This window comes from Xenopus tropicalis, chromosome 10 (assembly GCF_000004195.4).
Source record: "Xenopus tropicalis strain Nigerian chromosome 10, UCB_Xtro_10.0, whole genome shotgun sequence".
NCBI classification, from domain to species: Eukaryota; Metazoa; Chordata; class Amphibia; order Anura; family Pipidae; genus Xenopus; species Xenopus tropicalis.
Window position 1 is genome coordinate 21,086,846 of NC_030686.2, and position 25,035 is coordinate 21,111,880.

Sequence of the window (25,035 nt, forward strand, 5' to 3'; positions counted from 1 at the left end):
ATTGGCTCAGATCCACATTCCTGAGGGGGGAGAGTGAGTTCTTAGCATTCTTGAGGGAGGGGGGAGCAGGAGAGAGGAGAGAGCTGCGTGTCTCTGGCAAAGGAAAACAGGCACAACAAATCTTTTGACAGAGAACTCAGTGCAGCGTTTCTGTGAGTGCTTATGGCTGTATTTATATAGCCCTTTCTGATAAAGCTTACTTAGTTTTTACCTCTCTTTCTCCTTTAAGGATGACAGCACATCTTTCTTGAGATATTCAGGAAACACTGTGATACCAAATGTGTATGGCCACCTTCCTGCCCAACATGTCATTTGAGGGTATTATTATTACCATTCATTGCTGCAATAGTAGTGTAGCACGGTGGATTTTATTTTGATTTTATAATGATTTACAATATACATCTGCTTTGACATATGAATCAAATCTTAGGTTTGAGTCAAGTTAAAGCAGCAGATTTTGGGACAGCTATTGTCCAGTGTTCAAGGTACAATGTCTTTGTTTTTTTGTATATTGCTGGGTAAACAGTAAACACAGGTATTGTTACCCAGCAAATATCCTTGGAATAAACAAACAGACAGCATATAGACAATACACTTTAGGTACAACTTATTTGAGCAACAAATAAGGCCTTAGTTAATAGATTTTGTTCATGACAAAAGTTTGTACACAAGTCAGCACTTGGTGTTGGGGGTTTTGCTAAGAACTCTAGTATAAAAAGGAGCCTCCACCATGGGTCAGTAGCTTCGCCTAGGACTCCTGAACGAGTGCCGGGACAATTGGATCATCGATTGGTTATCGGGAACCTGAAGGTCTTGCGCCAAAGGTTGTGGGGCTCCCCGATTGTGCTGAATTGATACAGAACTGGCTATACTTGTAACTAATCATACTAAGATAAGTAAATCTATTTGATTCTATTATTACTTGTGTGTGTGTAAGTTATTGCTCACTAACAGTTTATCAGAAGGTTTAATCATTGATCCTGCATATTTATTAATATTTGTCATTAATGTCAATTAATACAAATTATTAATATTAATAAAGGTTCCCCCCTTTATTACAAGTAGCCTCTACTTTTCTGACACAATAATGCTGAAAATGTTAATCTGGCACTCACCATTCACGCTGGTGGTAACTCCAGGACTCCAACTGCAGGCTGATCAATAGGCAGAGCAGACCTGCACCTAATAAATCAAACATAAATGTCATTTTGATGGTGAGTAGTTGATCCAGGGATCCCCTGCCACAACAGGTGCACTCACACACAGTTTGGAACAAGAGGTAGGACAAAAGTCATTGCCACCAAGAGTAACTGCAGAGGAGTGCTAGGAGAATTGTTGGATGCAAGTTCCTTTAATGAATGCTGTCATTGCACACAGTGGCTGTCACTAATTTTGGGCAGCCACTGCTGCCCTCCTAAATTGAAAAATATCTTGCCATTTTGTAATGTCCCTAATATTTATACTACAATTATACAAATGAACAGTAATCTAAATTGGTTTATAGCAGAAATATTACAGGACCTTGGCTGTTTGCAGTAAGGATTATTTCACAAGATAAAAAAAACATTGAAAATTGAACACAAAAAATGTTTACATATAAATTATAAATATCTGTCCTATTTTAATAAATAAATGATAACGTAATATTCACTGCAGTATGTGTGAAAACTGCATAGCATTAAAATGCCTTGTTCTCAAGTGCCAGACAGCATAAAATATAAATGAATACAGCATCATGGAAACTTAAACATTACCATTTTAAAAACAGCCAGAGGGTCCAAGCAAGATTGATATGTTGTCACAATCCGTTTCTATACTTCAGCATAGCCAGCATTGGAGTTAAAATGATATTCTGTATTGGCTGAAATTGGAAGCTCTTAGTATGGTATCCAGATCAGAGGACCTAAAGATGTTTTGAAAGCTAACCAAGGAGCTCACTAAGGTTAAAACAATAATTGCTCTGAGCCAAGGATATACCTTAACAGAAGGACACTGAGCAAGAATGCAATAAAGAAAGCTGTACCAATCAGTCTCACATTTAGCTTCATTATTTTAACGGCAGGAAGAGATGACTGATACCTCAGAATATGCTGTACACCTAAGCATGTCCTATGTTGGAGCTTATAAAGCATATGCACCCAAAGCCTCTGTCTCCGACTGGAGCTTCTTGTCCTCTGGATTTTTTTATCGACTTTGCTCAACCAGTTGCTTCAACAGCATGTCATTTCTAAAGGGAAGATGGAGCAGGATGTGCACAAACATGTTATTAACAGGAAACCACTAGCTAAGACACATGGGGGATGGACTTAAAAGGCAACATCCGAGATCAGTTATTTACAAGAACTAAGAACTCTTAAAACCCACGTCTCAGAAAAAAATGAGCTAAAATAAAGAAGTGACTTGCAAAGCTGAAGGTTGAGTGGCAGGTAAAACTGATCAGCATCTGAAGGTGTCACTGCAGTAACAGACTATACGCAGGTAAGGGGACACTCAGTTGAACTTTGTTAAACAAAAAAAAAAAAAAACAGACGCAATTATAATTGCAACTGCAACCATTTTTTGGTCCTATTTATGTGTGTGCACCAATGCGCCTACACAAGTCTGAGAATTTTCCAAATTGTGTCACATTGTAGATGACTGTCACTGGGGTCTGGTAGGTAAATAGGAAATTCTCTGCATACAAGGAAATACACTCCTCAACAGTACATTATTTGTAACCCTGTACCCCACAGATCAGTAATGCCAGAGGTTCCAACTGCAATGGCAAAAAATAGGGGGCTGAGAGAAAATGGGTATCCCTAGCCAGTGGCATTTCAGGGCTCAGTGCCAGCCAGAGGCAGTCAAATCAATGCCGCCCCAGCGGGGGGCAATAGCTCTCTGCACTAGAAGAGTCAAAATTAAAATTTTAAATTTTGGTTTTTACCGCCCCTAGTATCTTGCAGGGAACTGCCACCTCAGGTCATACCTCCCAACATTTTGAAAATGGAAAGAGAGAGAAAAAGAAATGCCGCGCGAAGTTCAGCAAAATTTTGGCCACACCCATTTTTGCAACCACACCCCCTAAATACCACTCCCATTTGACTAAACTGACCAGGTTATTTAAAGTTTGAACGCATTTCTGGGGGTTTTGTTTTATGTGTTATGTGTTTTATGTAGCCTTTCCTTCTTCTTTAAATGTGAGAAACAATGTTTCTAAGTGCAGATGAAGTTTGTTAACTTTCTGGTCTCTCTGCCAAAAGCTACTTTTTAATTAAATTTGTATCTTTTGTGACATGCTGACTGCCTGTACATGCAACTTTGGGGGAATTAGCAATGGTAGGCAGTCATGCAGAGGATCTGGAGCATAAGAGACTGGGACACAATACGTGACATCATATTTCTTTCTCAAAAACATAGGTTTATTTGGGGTAAACTCCTCCCAACATAAACATTGTTCATAAACAGTTCATCAGACATGGTTATGATTTGTCCCTGCTTCAGGGCTCTCACCTTCCAGGGTAACTCTCACACTGGAACCTTTTTCCCGGGGCTTCTCACCATCCCTAATGCCTTTCACACATCCACGGTGACTCTCACATTCGTGAACACTCTGGGCTACTCACTCAGCCCTGCTGTCTCTCCCCTCCTGGGATACCAGCTCACCAGCTTCTGGCACACTTAGGCTTCTCACCAAGCCTCAACGTTCCAGCACTCAAACACGTGGTCAGGGCTCCCTCTGCTCCTTGCAGTGGCAGGCAGCACCCCCAGCCCCTCTGGGAGTTCCTCACACAGTCAGGCAACTCTCCTGCCCTGTGCTAAGACCCCTCTGAGTCCCCAACCTTAAAGTGGACCTGTCACCCAGACATAAAAAGCTGTATAATAAAAGTCCTTTTCAAATTAAACATGAAATCCAAATTCATTTTTATATTAACACATCCAAACGCATTGTAAAGGAATTTAAAAATAACTTTAGCTTTGCATTCAGCACTACCTAGATGTCACTGCTTGTATCTCTCACACTTTTTTAGCATTCAGTGCAGGAGATCAAAGGGAAATGAGGGACTTTTCAGTAAGAAATCTGGACTGCGGGTTGAGCTGTCAAAAAAGGGACTGTCCCGCGAAAATCGGGACAGTTGGTAGGTATGTTCCATCTATCCATTTGCAAAATTTGGGGCCAAATCTAAATTTACCTAGAACTGTCAGAGGGTAAGGTCAGTCTAGCAAATCAAATGCCCCTTCTGTAAAACAGGTTATGATTCTTGAACTTTATTTATCATGTTATAGCTATACTGATCTGTCTCCACCAGTTATTCCTAACCAGCACACAGGTCCAGACTGGGATTCAAAATAAGCACTGGCATATCAGATACAGAAAGGCCCAAATAGCCCACCACAGGCACAATAAATAGTGGCTGTCTATAGTCATACCTCCCAACATTTGAAAAAGGAAGAGGGACAAAAAGATTTGGCATGCGCAGCGCGCCAAATTTTTTTATGACCGAACCCACTTTGTGGCCATGCCCCAATTACCACACCCCATTTTTTCCCCCCAAAAAATACTACTTTTATAAAGTTGAAATGGTGGGATCAGATGCAAAATGTGCTATACCCTCATATTGTACTACCTAAGGAAAACAATATAGCAACTCCTACATATAAAATACAAATATAGAGAGAAGGCAGTCAGTTATAAGTGAGTTATATCCATGTACCAGTTTTGCCCCCCCCCCCCCCATACACAGAGCCCCCAATGGCCCAATAGACGCAGAAAGCGGGACAGTTGGGGGGTATGCTATAGTATCACAGAGCAGCCAAAATCCACAGACTGTCAGTTCAGGCCACATTATTTAGTCATTATAGCATCACAGAACAAAGTTTTCATAACGAAAGCTTCATTCTTTTATTACAAATGTTTGTTTGATTTCAGTGTTATTTGTAAATGTAATCAACCACAATTTTTCACGTTTGCAATGACCCTTGAATTATGGGAAGCCGCTGCATTGTGGATAAAAAAAATTGCTATTGTTTCCTTAATTGGCACTTCTTACACTGCAATTGTGTAAGTAAACCTCTTAATATGTTTGCTTCAGCACCCCGTTCCTCACAACATATCTCTATCACTCTTGCATCTTTTCCTCATTGTTTTCTTCTACTTTTCTATAGCAGACCATTTTGTTTTCCCCTCCGTTTTTTTTTTACTACCCATAATGCAACGTATTCTTGTCACGCCTCGCCTCAACCCTCCGGCGATATGATCCTTCTCACTCATTTTTTTTAAAAATTTTGCCTGTCCTATCTCTTCCCACAATGCTACATGATGATGCCTGCCTTAATCTTTCCCCCATACCCCCTTTAACACTAGCCTGCATACAGCAAGATCTGCTTGAACTTTGCAGGTGTGTATGTCAATCAGTGGCAATTGCCAAAATGGAGGAACACCCTGCTTGACTATCTCTCACGCAGACAATTCGCTCTATTCAGCAGAACTCTGTCGCAACACGCAAGTGGGCGGAGCTTATTCAGCCTAACAGGTCCCCGCCTCACAGAATGGTATAGTTGGGAACGTATGCCCTGAGGTAAAAGAATAAACCAAGTGCAAGGGAGAGGTGGGGGTGCAGTTTGGCTGGCTTTGAAACTCAGCAAGCTGTGGGGACTGCGTCTATTAAAGTTCTGCTGGTTTTCCTGCTTGTGACTACTAAATGGTAGAGGTATATTTTGTTAGGAAAGGCAGAAGGGATGTCAGTGTTGTTTCTAGCTCATTAAGTTGCCCCCTCCCTTCCCTGCCGTGTTTGCACTTACACTCTCTGTGAAGTTTTCATTAACTCTTTGCGTCACAGTAGTGTTTCCCTCACGCCCTGATCTTAATGTGTCTTTGCCCTGATGCAGTGACACCATGTCAGTCACTTTTTTGCTGGACATCCCTGAAGATAATGAGGGAGACAGGTGAGTGACCTGGGCTGTGTACCATGAGGGGAAATATGTGGAATATGCTTACCGAGTCCCTGTGTCTCTAGCTGTAATGCCGAATGAGTACTATATTTCTCCACTAATGAAATGTTTTTCTTTGCTTACAGCCTAGGTAGCAGCACTTTTGAAAATGGGGAACAGGAAACAAGATTTGGGAAGCAGCAACAATACACTGACCCAGGTAACCCATGATAAGATTCACACGCACTTTGTGCTTACTGTGTGTTATTATGAGACCCTAAGGAACAGATTTAGCAAAATGTGTGATTTGAGCTCACCACAGAAAAAAAACCACTCACTTTATATATATTCACATGGTGATTTTTAGAAGTGTATTTATCAGTGGGTGAAAGTTCGAGTTCACCATTTGATAAATACGCTCCTAAAATCCCATAGGAATTAATAGAAAGTGGGTGATCTTATATTTTGATAAATGTGCCCCTAAATATGTCCTTACAAACAAAAAGGAGATATTTTTGTAGTTAAAATCTGCAATCCCTGTATTCGTACAGTGGATATAAAAAGTCTACACACCCCTGGTAAAATGTCAGGTTCCTGTGCTGTACAAAAATGAGACAAAGATAAATCATTTCAGAACTTTTTCCACCTTTAATGTGACCTACAGTTGTGTTCAAAATGATTCAACCCCCACTGAAATTGAGTGTTTTGGCCAGTTTGACATTGATTTTGACCATTTCAGTCATCCTGTTTACAATTAAATGAAAGAGGCACTTGTAAGTCAGACAAATACAGTGGTGTGAAAAACTATTTGCCCCCTTCCTGATTTCTTATTCTTTTGCATGTTTGTCACACTAAAATTTTCTGCTCATCAAAAACCGTTAACTATTAGTAAAAGATAACATAATTGAACACTAAATGCAGTTTTTAAATGAAGGTTTACGTTATTAAAGAAAAAAAACTCCAAATCTACATGGCCCTGTGTGAAAAAGTGATTGCCCCCCTGGTTAAAAAATAACTTAACTGTAGTTTATCACACTTGAGTTTAATTTCTGTAGTCACCCCCAGGCCTGATTACTGCCACACCTGTTTCAATCAAGAAATCACTTAAATAGGAGCTACCTGACACAGAGAAGTAGACCAAAAGCACCTCAAAAGCTAGACATCATGCCAAGATCCAAAGAAATTCGGGAACAAATGAGAACAAAAGTAATTGAGATCTATCAGTCTGGTAAAGGTTATAAAGCCATTTCTAAAGCTTTGGGACTCCAGCGAACCACAGTGAGAGCCATTATCCACAAATGGCAAAAACATGGAACAGTGGTGAACCTTCCCAGGAGTGGCCGGCCGACCAAAATTACCCAAAGAGCGCAGAGACAACTCATCCGAGAGGCCACTAAAGACCCCAGGACAACATCTAAAGAACTGCAGGCCTCACTTGCCTCAATTAAGGTCAGTGTTCACGACTCCACCATAAGAAAGAGACTGGGCAAAAACGGCCTGCATGGCAGATTTCCAAGGCGCAAACCACTTTTAAGCAAAAAGAACATTAAGGCTCGTCTCAATTTTGCTAAAAAACATCTCAATGATTGCCAAGACTTTTGGGAAAATACTTTGTGGACTGACGAGACAAAAGTTGAACTTTTTGGAAGGTGCGTGTCCCGTTACATCTGGCTTAAAAGTAACACAGCATTTCAGAAAAAGAACATCATACCAACAGTAAAATATGGTGGTGATAGTGTGATGGTCTGGGGTTGTTTTGCTGCTTCAGGACCTGGAAGGCTTGCTGTGATAGATGGAACCATGAATTCTACTGTCTACCAAAAAATCCTGAAGGAGAATGTCCGGCCATCTGTTCGTCAACTCAAGCTGAAGCGATCTTGGGTGCTGCAGCAGGACAATGACCCAAAACACACCAGCAAATCCACCTCTGAATGGCTGAAGAAAAACAAAATGAAGACTTTGGAGTGGCCTAGTCAAAGTCCTGACCTGAATCCTATTGAGATGTTGTGGCATGACCTTAAAAGGCGGTTCATGCTAGAAAACCCTCAAATAAAGCTGAATTACAACAATTCTGCAAAGATGAGTGGGCCAAAATTCCTCCAGAGCGCTGTAAAAGACTCGTTGCAAGTTATCGCAAACGCTTGATTGCAGTTATTGCTGCTAAGGGTGGCCCAACCAGTTATTAGGTTCAGGGGGCAATTACTTTTTCACACAGGGCCATGTAGGTTTGGATTTTTTTTCTCCCTAAATAATAAAAACCCGCATTTAAAAACTGCATTTTGTGTTTACTTGTGTTATCTTTGACTAACAGTTAAATGTGTTTGATGATCAGAAACATTTTGTGTGACAAACATGCAAAAGAATAAGAAATCAGGAAGGGGGCAAATAGGTTTTTCACACCACTGTATAACATAACATTTATAATGAAATAACCACAAGGTTCTTTTCTGTGCTCACATCATTATCAATTTTATTCAACCCCCAAGTGACAATCATTCTTAGTACTTAGTACAACATCCTTTTCCAGTTATAACAGCTTTTAAACGTGAAGCATAGCTTGACACGAGTGTCTTGCAGTGATCTACCGGTATCTTAGCCCATTCTTCATGGGCAAAAGCCTCCAGTTCAGTCACATTCCTAGGCTTGCGCGCTGCAACTGCTTTCTTTAAGTCCCACCAGAGGTTCTCAATCGGATTTAAGTCTGGTGACTGCGATGGCCACTCCAAAATGTTCCAGCCTTTAATCTGCAACCATGCTCTAGTGGACTTGGAGGTATGCTTGGGATCATTGTCCTGTTGAAAGGCCCAACGTCTCCCAAGCCTCAGGTTTGTGACGGACTGCATCACATTTTCTTCCAATATCTCCTGGTACTGAAGAGAATTCATGGTACCTTGCACACACTGAAGCTTCGCTGTACCTGCAGAAGCAAAACGGCGCCAAAGCATGATTGACCCCCCCGCCATGCTTCACAGTAGGCAAGGTGTTCTTTTCTTCATAGGCCTCCTCCAAACATAGCGTTGATCCATGGGCCCAAACAGTTCTAATTTTGTTTCATCAGTCCACAGAACACTATCCCAAAACTTTTGTGGTTTGTCCACATGACTTTTGGCATACTGCAGTCGACTCTTCTTATTCTTTGGAGACAGCAAGGGGGTGCGCCTGGGAGTTCAGGCATGGAGGCCTTCATTATGCAGTGTGCGCCTTATTGTCTGAGCTGAAACTTCAGTACCCGCATCTGACAAATCTTTTTTCAGTTCCTCAGCAGTCAAACGGGGACTTTTCTCCACTTTGTGCTTCAGGTAGCGCACAGCAGTCGAAGTCAGCATCTTCTTTCTGCCACGACCAGGTAGCATTTCAACAGTGCCCTTTGCCTTGAATTTGCGAATGATGCTTCCTCTTGGTATGTTTAACATCTTTGCAATCTTCTTATAGCCATTGCCCTTCCTGTGAAGAGAAATCACCTCTTCTCTTGTCTTCCTGGACCATTCTCTTGACTTCACCATGTTTGTAAACACACCAGTAAATGTCTAGAAGGAGCTGAGTATCACAGTCTAAATCTGCCTAATTTTGTGCTTATTATGCTTGATTGCTGCTTGTTGACATCCACGAGTGTTTTCAATACCTGATCGAAAACACTTGAATGAACCTCTGTTCTTAAAGGAACAGTAACACCAACAAATTCAAGTGTATAAAAGAAATTTCAATATAATGTACTGCTGCCCTGCATTGGTACAACTGTGGTGTTTGCCTCAGAAACACTACTATGGTTTATATAAAGAATGCAGCTATGTAGCCATGGGGGCAGCCATTCAAAGGAGAAAAGGCACAGGTACTTGTCAGATAACAGATAAAACACTATTGTATTCTACAGAGCTTATCCATTATCTGCTATGTAACCTGTGCCTTTTCTACTTTTTTCAGCTTTAGGGCTCTGGCACACGGGGGAGATTAGTCGCCCGCGATTTAACTCCCTGTTCGCGGGCGACTAATCTCCCCCGTGTGCCAGAGCCCTAAATGGCTGCCCCCAGGGCTACACAGCAGCTTATTTATATAAACTATAGTAGAGTTACTGAAGCAAACACACAACTTTTACCAATGCAGGGGTTGAATAATTGTGTCAATGAAGAAATCACAAAAAAAACATTTAATACTGTATTACAAAAACAATTGATGTAATTTTAGTTGCATTTGGTTCTTTAAAAAGTCCTTGTAAGATTTCATTCTGAACACATTTACAAATGTACACTGAATTCCCTAAAACCCTTTACAGCATTGGGGGTTGAATAATTTTGAACACAACTGTATATACTGTACCACTCAGTTGAAAAACAAACTGAAATCTTTTAGGTGAAGGGAAGAAAACCAAAAAAACAAATAATTTGGTTGCATAAGTGTGCGCACCCTCTCCTAACTGGGAATGTAGTTGTGTTCAGAATTAAGCAATCACATCAAAATCAGCATACACCTGCCATCATTTAAAGTGCCTCTGATTAACCCCAAATAAAGTTCATATAAACAACTGCAAAAATTCCTCTGCACTCACCCATTATCAATATGTAGAAATAGGACATTAGGACATTTCTGTGCATTCAGCTACTAAGAAATGCCTTCCCTCCCCACCCCAAAAAGAGGGATTGTTTGTCCATACATTGCAATATACTTCAAGCTGGCCAACTACGTCAAAGTCATCCCTTCTGGCCAGTCCTACACTGACTGACCTATATAAGTAATTTAAGATTAGTACTGAGCAAAGGGACTAAGTTTTACCTGCAACATGCTTGCTTATAAGGTTAAAACTCCCATATGGTTGCCCTTTTATTGGCTCCATTGGGATCACCTGACTGTAGCTGGGAATAGTGGGGGCTACAACATGGAGCTGGCCACTGCTCCTGTATAAACAATAACACAAGAAAAAGGGAAAGTTGTGCTCAACCACTAAATTGTAAACCATTAGGCGGGGGTGCAATGAGGCTGTGACCACAAAATACATATAAACAACCGCAAAAATTCCTCTGCACTCACCCATTATCAATATGTAGAAATAGTACATTAGGACATTTCTGTGCATTCAGCTACTAAGAAATGCCTTCCCTCCCCACCCCAAAAAGAGGGATTGTTTGTCCGTACATTGTAATATACTTCAAGCTGGCCAACTACGTCAAAGTTCAGCTGCTCTAGTTGGTCTTTCCTGACATTTTTTTAGTCGCATCCCACTGCAAAAGTCATGGTCCACAGACAGCTTCCAAAGCATCAGAGGGATCTCATTGTTAAAAGATATCAGTCAGGAGAAGGGTACAAAAGAGTTTCCAAGGCATTAGATATACCATGGAACATGGAGACAGTCATCATGGAGACAGTCATGGAGACATGTCATCATCAAGTGGATAAAATATGGCACAACAGTGACATTACCAAGAACTGAACGTCCCTCCAAAATTGATGAAAAGACAAGAAGAAAACTGGTCAGGGAGGCTACCTACAGCAACATTAAAGGAGCTGCAGGAATATCTGGCAAGTACTGGCTGTGTGGTACATGTGACAACAATCTCCCATACTCTTCATATGTCTGGGCTATGGGGTAGAGTGGCAAGACAAAAGCCTTTTCTAACGAAGAAAAACATCCAAGACAGGCTACATTTTGCAAAAATGCATCTGAAGTCTCCCAAAAGCATGTGGGAAAAGGTGTTATGGTCTGATGAAACCAAGGTTGAACTTTTTGGCCATAATTCAAAAAAATATGTTTGGCATAAAAACAATACTGCACATCACCAAAAGAACACCATACCCACATTGAAGCATGGTGGTGGCAGCAGCATCATGCTTTGGGGCTGTTTTTCTTCAGCTGGAACTGGGGCCTTAGTTAAGATAGAGGGAATTATGAACAGTTCCAAATACCAGTCAATATTGGCACAAAACCTTCAGGCTTCTGCTAGAAAGCTGAACATGAGGAGGAATTTCATCTTTCAGCATGACAACAACCCAAAGCATATATCAATACACAGAAAGGGGTTGTGGGAGCACTCCAAGGCTAAATAGAGTATACAAATACATTGGAAGTGCGACTGATCTGGCCAAATTAACTACAAGCATACAAAAAGAAAGGGGGATTGATCAATGCACATTCCCCCACATCCGTCCCTTTAATGGTGGTCTTATGCCTTTAAAAAAAAAATGGGTGTTGGTTAATGGGCAGTCTTCTCCTTTACAAGCCGCAAGCGGGGGAGGATTAAGCCTGTAGAACCAGGCAATCTCTCTCTATATAAGCAGAAGGCATGGGAGTGACTAAGCCCTCTGACTCAAACCAGCCCCCAGGTCAAGAATGGCAATAGTGCACAGTAGTGCCAGGCTTGGAAAAATATGACCAGAGGTAAACAGATAGGACCACCATACGGGATTTACCTTGACGTGGTATGGTGGCCTACCAATCTTATGATCATAATTTTGTAACTAAAAACCCCTGTTTTTTGTCAATATACGCACTGGCATAGACAATTTGCTTATAAAACGGGACCAGGGAATGTGCATTGATCAATCCCCCTTTCTTTTCCAAAGCATACATCCAAATCAACAAAGGAATGGCTTCACCGGAAGAAGATTAACGTTTTGGAATGGCCCTGCCAGAGCCCAGACCTGAATCAGATTAAAAATCTGTGGGGTGATCTGAAGAGGGCTGTGCACAGGAGATGCCCTCGCAATCTGACAGATTTGGAGTGTTTCTGCAAAGAAGAGTGTGCAAATCTTGCAAAGTCAAAATGTGCCATGCTGATAGACTCGTACCCAAAAAGACTGAGTGCTGTAATAAAATCAAAAGGTGCTTCAACAAAGTATTAGTTTAAGGGTGTGCACACTTATGCAACCACATTATTTTAGTTTTTTTGGTTTTCTTCCCTCCATTTAAAAGATTTCAGTTTGTTTTTCAATTGAGTGATACAGTTTATAGGTCACATTAAAGGTGGAAAAAGTTCTGAACTGATTTATCTGTCTCACTTTTGTACCTGACATGGAACCTGACATTTTATCAGGGGTGTGTAGACTTTTTATATCCACTGTATATGTCTGTGTTTATAGCTGTCTATCAAATCTGAGCATTAATTTAATTTCTTGTGATCATTATACGTCTTGGGAGGTGTCCAGACAACAGTTTTGTCTGTAATCTGGATCACCATACCTTAATTGTTTTTTAATAGATAATGTTTTATTGTTTCTTTTGGTATTTATTAGTTCATCCAGAACTCCCAGTATACACACCTGAGGTGTTAGTAATTTAGGGAATTCTAGTTTGTCTCCTAAGAGATTCATGACCTTGGTCGAAAATTTGGCTTGAAATTGTGCTTGAACTATCTGCCTAAATTGGAAATATCAGAATTGGGAGAGAGAGGGTTCTGCAAGTTTCTCTTTGAGGAACTTGAATGGAGCCATCAAGTGTGTCCTGCAGATGCATAGCATGCTTGCGTGGTCAATACAAACAAATCGGGAAATTTATAGAAGTGGGGGAGGCGAGAGGTTGCCAATAAGGCTGTGGGTACAGCTTGAATACTAAGTTTCAGGCTTTCCGCTGGGAGATTTTTGTAGTCTGTAATTGCTCTATATGGGAGATGTCTAATGCTCTCCAGTGACCCTACTGCTATTGCTTGGAGAATCATATTCGGGTTATAGGGGTCAGGTCAAACCACCATTTAATGTAGTACAGCTGACTAGCCAAATAGTAAAGATATAAATCTCCTGATCCCAATCTCTTGTCCTTGGTTAGAGGGGTTAGTTTTTGCCAGGCAATTCTAGGTGTCTTGCCTCCCCGTATAAAGTGTATTAGGGTCTGATTAACGGCTTTGAAAAAGCTTTTGGGGTTATGAATAGGAGAGTTGTGGAATGTGTACAAAAAGCGTGGCAAATAAGCCATCTTAGTCTCCCCCAAAGTTTAGACCACATGGGTATGATGTTGTTTAAGGAGGATAGACTCGAATCAAGGTTTTGTGTCATGTAGGTGTTTAGATCTGGGTGGATTTGGATTCCCAAGTACTTAAATGCCTCTACTGCCATTAGGGGAGTTACCCTGTGGTAGCGCAGGAAGTGGGGTCGGGTCTACATGTAGCAAAGCAGATTTATCCCAATGAATCCAGAAAGTTTTCCAAAATGTGCTATGATACTGGCCAATGTAGCTAATGAGGGGCCTGCATCTGCCAAGTAGACCAACAGGTCATCTGCATATTGGGAGACAATTTCTTCCATTGGTCCCAGGCGAAAGCCTTCCAGTTTATAGAAACTCACGGGAGCACTTACCGAGCCAGCAGTGCGTACTCATACGTACAGCCGAAACCCAGACGGCAATTCAATCTGCAACTAAAAGCTTTTGAAAAAGTGGTGAGACACCACGAAACGCGTCAAGCGTATGGTTTTGTTCTATGTGAGCACAATATGCTTTTAAGATGACTGAATAAAGGTATGATTTTTTTAAACAGCAGTGTTGATATTGCTCCGTACATGATACTTTTAGAAAGCCTTCCAGTGCCAGGTTTTGCCTGATTAGGATGGCATGGTGCTCAATGGCCAAGGGCAAACAACAGGAGTGAAAGTGGACACCCCTGTCTGGTACCTTGTGTGAGTGGAAAGAAGTTAGATGTTATTCCATTTGCCCTAATCCTAGCTGTAGCGTCTGAATATAGCATATAGATCCATTCTATGAACTTGGGCCCAAAGCCAAATTTGGAGAGCACAGCACACAGGTAGGTTCACTCCACAGAATCAAATGCCTTAGTGAAAGTAAGTCTAGTAAAAGCACTACCTACAAGCCTGAGTTGCCATGTATCATCTGCAAATTAAAAAATAGTCTCCTTAAGTTGATTTCAGTTGTTTTACAACTCATAAACCCGGGTTGGTCTGGGTGAACAAAGTCTGGCATGACTTGAGCTAGTCTACTTGCAAGAATCTTGACCAGCATCTTAGCATCTGTATAAAGTAGGTATATTGGTCTATAGGAATTACAAGACTGTGGATTTCAATATCAAAACAATAATGTATTCCATAAAGGAAGGTGGGAGAGAGGAGTTTTGAGTTGAAGTTGTAAATGTGTTCAGTACGTGGGGGGTTATTTCGTCTGCAAGACTCTTATACAGATCTGCCAGTAAGCCTTTAGGCCCCGGAGTGTTACAAGGAGCTAAGCCGTTAATAGACTGTTTGAGTTCTTGTTTGGTGATAGGAGAATCTAGAGTGCCCCTTTGGGCAGCTGTTAATGCTGCAGAGATGTTGCTGTGTTTCTGTCTCATTATAAATGCCTCGAGTGGTGTACAATATTTTAAAGTATGTTGCAAAGGCTTCGGCTATTTCCTGTTCTATAGAGCAGTGGGTGTCATCTGAGGTTACTATGAATGGGATTGCGGTTGATGGGGCTTGTAATTGGCTAGATAGGCTAGTGTCCTGCTATTCTTGCCCCTAGTTTCAAATATATATTGATATGAATATAGTTGTGCCTTACATGCAAAGAGAGTCTACCATTTTACTGTAGTTTGTTGGATTAGGATTGGCTGCATATGCTGACAGCCTCTTCCTGGTCTTTTTCCACCTCTACCACCTGAGCTTTGGATTCCATTCTGGCTTTCTTATTTTCACTAATAAATTGCCCTCTCATGTATGCCTTTGATGCATCCCTTACAGGCTGAAAGGAGGCATTTGTCTCCCAATACACGGTTACAGCTGCGGCTGCACTTTCCAACACTGTTGTGATCCTTAACAAGAGGCTATCTTGAGGGATACTTACTATGTTTAACCTTTTTAGTGCCACAGGACATAGAATCTACGTCCTGGGTATCAAAGTACCTAAGTGCCACAGAACGTAGATTCTACGTCCCGCTGCACTTCCGGATTTGGGAGCGGAGGAACGGCTTTTCAAGCCGTTCCTTCGCTCCCAGCTCGTTCCCCAGCCTCCAGACAACAGTCAGAGGTGGGGAACGAGTGGCCCCTGGGTCGTGATCGCCCAGGGGCCACATACAACATACCTGGAATCCTCCTGGCTTTCACCGGCAGTTCCTCTCCCTTCTGCAGCTTCCCCTCTGGCCCCCCTGCTTCCTGCCCCGCCTCCTCACATGATCTACTGCTGCTGTGCCAGATCCTGTGTGTTCTGCAGATCCTGACCTTCTAGACCCCAAGTAAGTGGCAAATACACACACAAACACACAATCACACACTTATTACACTAATACACACTTATACTCACACTTACACACACACACACACGCATTTTTAGAAGTTTTCAAACATTTATATACATATATATATATATATATATATATATATACAGAAAAGAACAGAGCACACCCTAATAGTAATGAAATGCCCCAGGTGCTTGCAAAAACCATGTATATAGCAAGACAATGAGCCGCACACGCAGGGACTTTGTTAGAAAACAAAAAGTTTTTTGGTTTGTCCCTGAGGAAGAGCACAGTTGGTGCTCGAAACGTTGGATCGTTTTCATTAAAAAAAAATTTGTTTTCTAACAAAGTCCCTGCGTGTGCGGCTCATTGTCTTGCTATATATATATATATATATATATATATATATACATATATATATATATATATATATATATACATATATACATATATACATATATACATATATACATATATACATATATACATATATATATATACATACAGTGGTGTGAAAAACTATTTGCCCCCTTCCTGATTTCTTATTCTTTTGCATGTTTGTCACACTTAAATGTTTCTGCTCATCAAACACATTTAACTATTAGTCAAAGATAACACAAGTAAACACAAAATGCAGTTTTTAAATGAGGGTTTTTATTATTAAGGGAGAAAAAAAATCCAAACCTACATGGCCCTGTGTGAAAAAGTAATTGCCCCCTGAACCCAATAACTGGTTGGGCCACCCTTAGCAGCAATAACTGCAATCAAGCGTTTGCGATAACTTGCAACGAGTCTTTTACAGCGCTCTGGAGGAATTTTGGCCCACTCATCTTTGCAGAATTGTTGTAATTCAGCTTTATTTGAGGGTTTTCTAGCATGAACCGCCTTTTTAAGGTCATGCCACAACATCTCAATAGGATTCAGGTCAGGACTTTGACTAAGCCACTCCAAAGTCTTCATTTTGTTTTTCTTCAGCCATTCAGAGGTGGATTTGCTGGTGTGTTTTGGGTCATTGTCCTGCTGCAGCACCCAAGATCGCTTCAGCTTGAGTTGACGAACATATGGCCGGACATTCTCCTTCAGGATTTTTTGGTAGACAGTAGAATTCATGGTTCCATCTATCACAGCAAGCCTTCCAGGTCCTGAAGCAGCAAAACAACCCCAGACCATCACACTACCACCACCATATTTTACTGTTGGTATGATGTTCTTTTTCTGAAATGCTGTGTTACTTTTAAGCCAGATATAACGGGACACGCACCTTCCAAAAAGTTCAACTTTTGTCTCGTCAGTCCACAAGGTATTTTCCCAAAAGTCTTGGCAATCATTGAGGTGTTTTTTAGCAAAATTGAGACGAGCCTTAATGTTCTTTTTGCTTAAAAGTGGTTTGCACCTTGGAAATCTGCCATGCAGGCCGTTTTTGCCCAGTCTCTTTCTTATGGTGGAGTCGTGAACACTGACCTTAATTGAGGCAAGTGAGGCCTGCAGTTCTTTAGATGTTGTCCTGGGGTCTTTAGTGGCCTCTCGGATGAGTTGTCTCTGCGCTCTTTGGGTAATTTTGGTCGGCCGGCCACTCCTGGGAAGGTTCACCACTGTTCCATGTTTTTGCCATTTGTGGATAATGGCTCTCACTGTGGTTCGCTGGAGTCCCAAAGCTTTAGAAATGGCTTTATAACCTTTACCAGACTGATAGATCTCAATTACTTTTGTTCTCATTTGTTCCTGAATTTCTTTGGATCTTGGCATGATGTCTAGCTTTTGAGGTGCTTTTGGTCTACTTCTCTGTGTCAGGTAGCTCCTATTTAAGTGATTTCTTGATTGAAACAGGTGTGGCAGTAATCAGGCCTGGGGGTGACTACAGAAATTGAACTGGGGGTGTGATAAACCACAGTTGTTATTTTTTAACAAGGGGGGCAATTACTTTTTCACACAGGGCCATGTAGATTTGGAGTTTTTTTTCTCCCTTAATAACGTAAACCTTCATTTAAAAACTGCATTTTGTGTTCAATTATGTTATCTTTGACTAATAATTAACGGTTTTTGATGAGCAGAAACATTTTAGTGTGACAAACATGCAAAAGAATAAGAAATCAGGAAGGGGGCAAATAGTTTTTCACACCACTGTATATATATATATATATAGCACTCACACTTGCACACAAAACACATTTTACCATGTGTACACACACACTTATGTAATTTTGTATTTTATTTTATTTTTTATTGCATCGTTTTTATTCTTGCCTGAAAAAAATGTTTTATTGCCATTGCGGATAGTGTATCCGCTAACCGCACTGCGCAATACCTTTTGTGTATTATTTTGGTGTTTCTACTACATTTTCTGTGATTTTGGTGCATTTTGGGGTATTTTACTGCATGTTTAGCCATGTTATTGCATTTTCAGTTATGTATAGTTGTTGTTCGCTTGGCTTTGTCTGTAAAACTTATTTGCCCAAACCAAAATACTCAAACTGTTATTCTGACCGCAGATATTATTAGGCAACAAAAAAAAATGATTTTAGTGATTTTTCTTTATTTTTATCAATTTTACTGCATTTCACATTGTTCTTTATTACTTGTCTTTGCACATGGATATTTTGTCTGCTGTATTTCAATTTGGCATCCTGTGTACCCCACATAGTTTGGTAAATCTATGCATATTGGGCATCAAACTGTTCAGTAGACCCCTGGCGTTCATACTTAGAGTGTTTTATATTGGTACGTTACTAAATGTGGGGTACATAATGGGGCAACATGCAAGCTTTTCAGAAATGTCACATAAACCATTATGTTTAACATAGCTTTGTAGTTTGGTAGTTTGCAGTAGAAAGTTGTATTTGCCCATTTTTGTTTTGTCAGAATGAGTACTTTCGGAAAATGTATGGTTTTCTAGGGTCTCGGTACTGTTAGGGGGTCTTATGCCACATAATACACATACCGGGTGCAAAAATTGCATGAGCCAGAGTGTCTTATGTGAAAATTCATATGCACTATTTTTATTTGGGTGCCCCTGTACGGCACGTAGTTTGGCCAATATATGCATATAGGGCATCAAACTGTTCAGTAGACCCCTGGTGTTCATATTTAGAAAGTTTTATGTTGATACATTACAAAATGTGGGGGTACATAATGAGGTAACATGCAAGCTTTGTGACAATTTTCAGAAATGCCATAAAAACCATTCTATTTAGCATAGCTTTGTAGTTTGGTAGTTTGTAGTAGAAAGTTGTATTTGCCCATTTTTGTTTTGTCAGAATGTGTACTTTCGGAAAATGTATGGTTTTCTAGGGTCTTGGGACTGTTAGGGGGTCTTATGGCACATAATGCACATGCCGGTAGCTTATATTGCAGTGTATACACTTTGTATGCACTAACTTCCTTTTGTGGTCTCTAAATGCCAGATACATTAGTGATCCTATGCACAATGGGCATCAAACTGTTCAGCGGACCCTTGGCTTTCATATTTAGGGTATGTTCTTTTGGTACCTAATGTTATGTGGGAGATAAGATGCTTGAAATTGGTAGATTTGATGTGATTTTCAGGTATTTCACCAAAACTGGCCATTTTGGGAAAGCACTGCAACTCTGTAGTTTGGAGTAGAAAGACATGGGTACCAATTTTGAATTTGTCCGAATGAGTACTTTCCAAAAATATATGATTTTGGGGGGTCAGTGTATTTTTTTGTGTTTTTACCCCACAGAAAATGCAGTAAATGTGTTGAATTTTCAGTAGCTAAAGAGACCTCTGGGGCAATTTGTATGTACTAACTTCCTTTTGGGGTTTCTAAATTACAGATACATTGGTGATCCTATGCACAATGGGCTTCAAACCGTTCAGTGGACCCCTGGCTTTCATATTTAGGGTGTGTTTTCTTGGTACCTAATGTTATGTGGGAGATAAGGTGCTTGAAAGTGGAAGATTTGAGGTGATTTTTTAGAATTTTCATAATTTTTTATAGAAAATGCTAAATTCAGTAAAGCATTGCCGTTTGGTACTTAGGAGTTGGAAGACATAGTTACCCATTTCGGATTCGTCAGTTTGTGTACTTTTAAAAAATGTATGGTTTCCTGGGGTAAACCTAATGTTCCAGGATTTTTGGCTTTGGAATGTAAAGTATGCCGTATTCTGCTGTAATGCTTTGAAAATGTAGTAATTTACTGCTGGGAGTTTTTGATCTATAGAAGTCAGAAATCTCAATAAAACTATAAATATCAGGTATTGGCACGTTCGGGAGACATGAGGCTTTCCAAATCAGTTGAATTTTTGTCCATAAAATAAAATATGTTTCTGGTAGAAATCCTTATATCATGAAAAATTGCATTTTTAATTTTTTTGTATTTCAAGCTCTAAATCTTGTTCCAGAAGTGGAAATAACAAACAATATATATTTTGCCTACCTAAACTTAACCCTGCCCCCAGTAAAAGCCCCTAAATTGAGAGAGCACAGAATGTTTACAAAACGTCTGGCACTGAGGGGAACCGAAATGTCAAATTCTGCTGGCACTTAAAGGGTTAAAGTGAGGGAAAGGGGAGAGTTCAGGTGTTACTAAGGCTAAGTGGATTCTTGTGAGAGTGGTGGGTGGTGGAGTGGCAGGTAAAAACTTTCTGACTAAGGTTTTTCCATCTCACATGTGTAAGCCCTAGTGCTTTTGTCCACAGCATTAGTTTTTTCCCGGTAGGAAAGGGAAAGTTTATCCGTCTGCGGGTCCATTAAGGCATTAATGGGATTGACCTCTTCACTAGGATTTTCAGACCCCCCCCCCCCCCTGGCATACTGTATATAGAGTAGGTAGAATGGAAGGCCCACCCGTCGTCTCTTTAGAGCTAAGAGTTTTTGCCCAGTCAGGTGGGTTTCCTGTAACAGGAGAATGAATGGGGGGTGACTCTTGAGGTAATAAACATTTGTGCTCTCTTAAATTTGTTGTTTATTCCCTGGATATTTAAGGAGGTAAGTGTCATGTCAGCCATTGGTCAGAGTTATGTAGAGAGCATGTAGGATATTGTAAGTTAGGGGGTTGCAAGCCTGTGAATAGGTTCCTAAGTCATCTATTTTCCGAAATTTGCTTACTATACCAACCATAAATATAATACATTGCGATATGTTGCTGCAAAGCATCCTGTAAACAAACAAAAAGTATAATATCCCAAACAGAAAAACCCTAACCCACCCTTCCCACCTCCCCAACCTAGGTGGGCCTAATACCCAGATTTGTAACGTGCTTATAGAAGCTTCTAGGGAATGTGTCTACACCACCATCTATGTAACATTTTGAAAAGAACTCAGGTTTAAAGAAGTATGAACAATAGTAAACAAAAACTACCAGTGCATCAGAGCTCTGAATTAGAGATAGACCCATAATATTACTAAGGCTTGCAGGGGATGTGTTTTCCGTTATTATACTGCCCATAGTGGGAAACCTGCTTATAAACACTGTCTTTCAATTTATGTACTGTTCTGCCCACATATTGGTTTTGACAGGTAAATGACAGACTTAATTTTACAGAAGCTATGGATATAAATAAACTACCACTATTCATAACCTGACGGCACATACATTTTAAGGATTCTTTCATATCCAATTAAGTATTCCCTGTACTAGAAACAACGTAATGTTTCATGTCGGTAATATTTTACCCAGTGTGGCAACTTTATTTTATACACATCAATCAGATATTCCTCATTTGTAGTCGGTAGAAAACGATATATGGGGTTATGTAATAAAATACACTGTTTGCCCAGGAGCAATGTCCTATAGCAACCAATTGGCAGGTAGCATTTACTGGTCATCTGTTTAGAAGCAAACATCTTATTGGTTACTGCTCCTGGGCAAACTTAGTGTCTTTTATTACATATGACCGCCTTTGATGCATGATTTAGGAGCCAAAAGTGTGTTTGTATCTGTCAGTGTTCCATGCTTATCTCCATTAAGCATCAATAACCTGCTTTGAATATAATTTACAAGAGAACCTACATCTCTCTTTTTTTCTGTGCAGTTATCATTGATTTATGTCTCTGATAGATGCTGCCTTTTACGAGCAAGATGACCATCTTACAGCCACCATGAAAATTCTAGCAAACATGCCGAGTAGAACAATTGGTAAGTAAAGAAGGCCCTGTATACTTAATAGAATCTGCCTTTTAATGCCGTCTCTAAAAGTTCTACTTAGATCAAGGGTCAACATGCTTTGGCACAGAACAGTAACAGCCAAGGAAGATCATATTATTGTCTCTGGTACTCCGGCTCTGATATTTACCACATCATTTGCCTGTGGATATCTGGGCTTCCTGTGCGTGTGATCTTGGTTTTAAGAAATATAGCCTGTCATTCATGGGCAGACCCTGGGAAAATATTCTTTGGAGTTTAGAATAATACCAAAAACTTTTGTGACATATTCTTTTCATTCCAAGTCTAGGTGTATTTAACTTCCAGACAACTGGATGAGAGGACCTCTTTATTTTTCATCCTGTTCTTCTTTCCATCCAAAATACAGGGCGCTCCCAGGGGGCAATGTTGTCAGAGTATTATAATCGCACCATGAGAAGGCGACGAGGAAGGAAGCGACCATCTGTTTACAGCTTACAGCGAAGTGCAAGGCCCAGCCTAAGACTTAGAGATGGTGTTTCTGATGAACAGGATGGTAGGGGATTGTGTTGTGTGTGTGTGTGTGTGTATATGATTTGTAGTAGTGAGAGTAAAAAGTTGTGTTGTGTGAATATGGTTTGCAGTACTGACAGTAAAAAAAACAAAAGTTAAAGATATGGCCAGAGAGTAAAGGATTTATGCAGAAGCATATAAATTGCTCGCACGTCTTAAATACACCTCAGAATATCATTAATATTCTTATAAAGGGGGGAAATTTATTGACATTGATAGAATTGTGCATCGGTATATAGCTAAACAAGAACTAATTGCTTTGATCAGCCAGTGTGATATCAAGTTATAGATGGGTTGCAGCAGCAGTGCAAAATTGCATTTTTGTTATTAATTATGCTGCCAATTATGTTTCTCCCTGCAGAACAACAAAGGCTGTTGGTATCCGAGCTTCAAAATACATCAGGGACCAATAGGAGCCGTCTGCTGAAGAGCTTTCCTCTGAGCCTGAATGTAAAAAGGGAGCTAAAGTGAGTTTCCTTTCTTTCCTGAACTGCCCTCTTTAACATTTTTCATATGTAACAGACAACTATTTCCACATCTCTTTACTTTATTTCCTGTCCCCTAATACTTACTTAATTATCTGTCAGGCAGTCTATAAATGATGCTGGTGGATTATGGCGACAAAGAAATGTCAACCCTTGCTGCACTCAGCTAAGAGATGAAGTGACCATGGTAGGTACTTATATAATTAGGCTATGAACAGGGGTGCTGCTGCTGCCAGTTTCTCAACTCATCTTAACTGGCAAGTTACCAGGGGCTGCAAAAGCCGAAACTCCAATTTTTAAATCAAATTTCAGCTCTGCTACCGCAGAGAGCACAATTTTGTGCTCTGCATTGTTGGTGCCCCCCCTCACACCTTGGAAAGGTAAGCTTCTGAGGAGAGTGGGGGGCGGGTGGCATAGACGCCCAAAACACCCCTGGCCTCTCTTTAGGCTGTGTACCATCATGATATTACTCTGGTGTCTTTTTCCCTTAGGCCTTGGACACAAATTAAAATGTTACATTTAATTTCTATTTTCGGCAGATCTGCAAAGCTCCTTTGTCAGTCCTAGAACTTTGTTGGAATACATTGTAAACATATGGCTTTTTTCTTCCACAAGTGTATTCACCAGTGCTGGATCTTCTCCCTCTCTGTGTTCCTCTCTCTGCGTCCATGGCATGTGGCACTAAAGCAGATTGGTGGACGCTTTGGATCTAGCGTCCTTTCATATTTTGTCTTCCTGAAGACTCTTCTAGAATTCAATATCTTCTTGAGCTTTCTTTGCATCGTATTTATTGTAATTCCGCAAGCTGTGCATCCACTGAACATTCCTAATCCACGTGTATTCACTGGCCTAGAGCTGCTCACAGGAGCTGTAAGTATCAAATAAATGTAATTTGTGAGATCATTTGTAAAGTTTCTCTTGTTATTTACTATATTGTTCTCAATAGTAAGTGGTCTTGAATGCTGAATTAGCAAAGGAATAAGCTTGTAGGACAGGAATAATTTTCAATAACAATGTATACAGTTGCAAGAAAATGTTTTTGAAGCTGTTGGTATTACCTGGAATTTTGCATTAATTATTCATTCAAATATGGTCTGAACTTTCACAACCTAGTCTTTAAAAGGTATGTAAAGCTCTAGTCTACGAGTGGTGACATACTGAGCTACTAGTAGCAGCTACTTTTTCATGGCTACTAAAGTCCAGAAAATACCCTGCCATAGAAAATACTGAGAAGTGCCTCTGTTAAAACACATGTAGAGACAATTATCAGTAAATGATCAGCATTGTCTATTTTTTAGTAGCCATTACAAGTAGCTGCTACTAGTAACACCCTAAGGGCTTCTCAAAAAGCTAAAGTTTCCTAATTAAAGGCCACCACAGAGACAACCACTCCTCTCCAAAACAAAAAAATCATTGCAACATGTGCCAAGCTTGCAAAAGACCTTCCTGGGTGTATCACAACATTTTTAGGACAATATTCTGTGGATCTGTAAAACAAACTCATTGACGAGAAACATTTAATGCTAAGTTTGGAGTAAAAAATTCCCAGCCCTAACACAAGATGATACAATAAGTTCAAAATTGTAGCACAATTGTTTAATAACTCACATCTGTGTTCACTGCTCAGTGAGCAATAGATATTTTTACAGCCCCAAAACTTGGTTCTGGTGCTTGTAAAACTCTCCCCCTTCCTACATAAACCTTACTTCCCTGATGGCACTAGTGTCAGGGGCAGGCACTGGTGCTAACATTTCCTAAATGCTAATATTTCACAAGTGCTAGGAAGGAAAATGGCAGTTGGACAAGGCTCTGAATAAACTCCAATCAAAACTGAAGAACATGGA

General features: G+C 40.3%; 2 protein-coding genes across 8 annotated transcripts in view; one reads left to right on the forward strand and one right to left on the reverse strand.

Moving 5' to 3' along the window:
* The window catches only part of tmc8 (transmembrane channel like 8), an 87,014-nt gene extending 84,144 nt beyond the window's left edge, over positions 1–2,870 (reverse strand). For 3 of the 6 annotated variants that reach the window (XM_031894634.1, XM_031894630.1, XM_031894632.1), the window contains exons 1-2: positions 2,080–2,870; positions 1,116–1,182 (exon numbers count right to left, since the gene is read on the reverse strand). The gene's annotated coding sequence lies outside the window, so the exon portion shown is untranslated. The other 3 variants (XM_031894635.1, XM_031894633.1, XM_031894631.1) reach the window with 2 other exon arrangements.
* Positions 2,871–5,414: 2,544 nt separating this feature from the next.
* The window catches only part of tmc6 (transmembrane channel like 6), a 76,109-nt gene continuing 56,488 nt past the window's right edge, over positions 5,415–25,035 (forward strand). Inside the window, exons 1-7 of one of the 2 annotated variants that reach the window (XM_031894217.1) lie at positions 5,415–5,922; positions 6,054–6,127; positions 22,071–22,148; positions 22,543–22,689; positions 23,068–23,173; positions 23,294–23,378; positions 23,807–24,061. In XM_031894217.1, coding sequence (XP_031750077.1) covers positions 5,873–5,922; positions 6,054–6,127; positions 22,071–22,148; positions 22,543–22,689; positions 23,068–23,173; positions 23,294–23,378; positions 23,807–24,061 — 795 coding nt within the window. In that variant the 5' untranslated portion in view covers positions 5,415–5,872. The remainder of the gene's footprint in view (positions 5,923–6,053; positions 6,128–22,070; positions 22,149–22,542; positions 22,690–23,067; positions 23,174–23,293; positions 23,379–23,806; positions 24,062–25,035) is intronic. The other variant, XM_004918620.3, reaches the window with a different exon arrangement.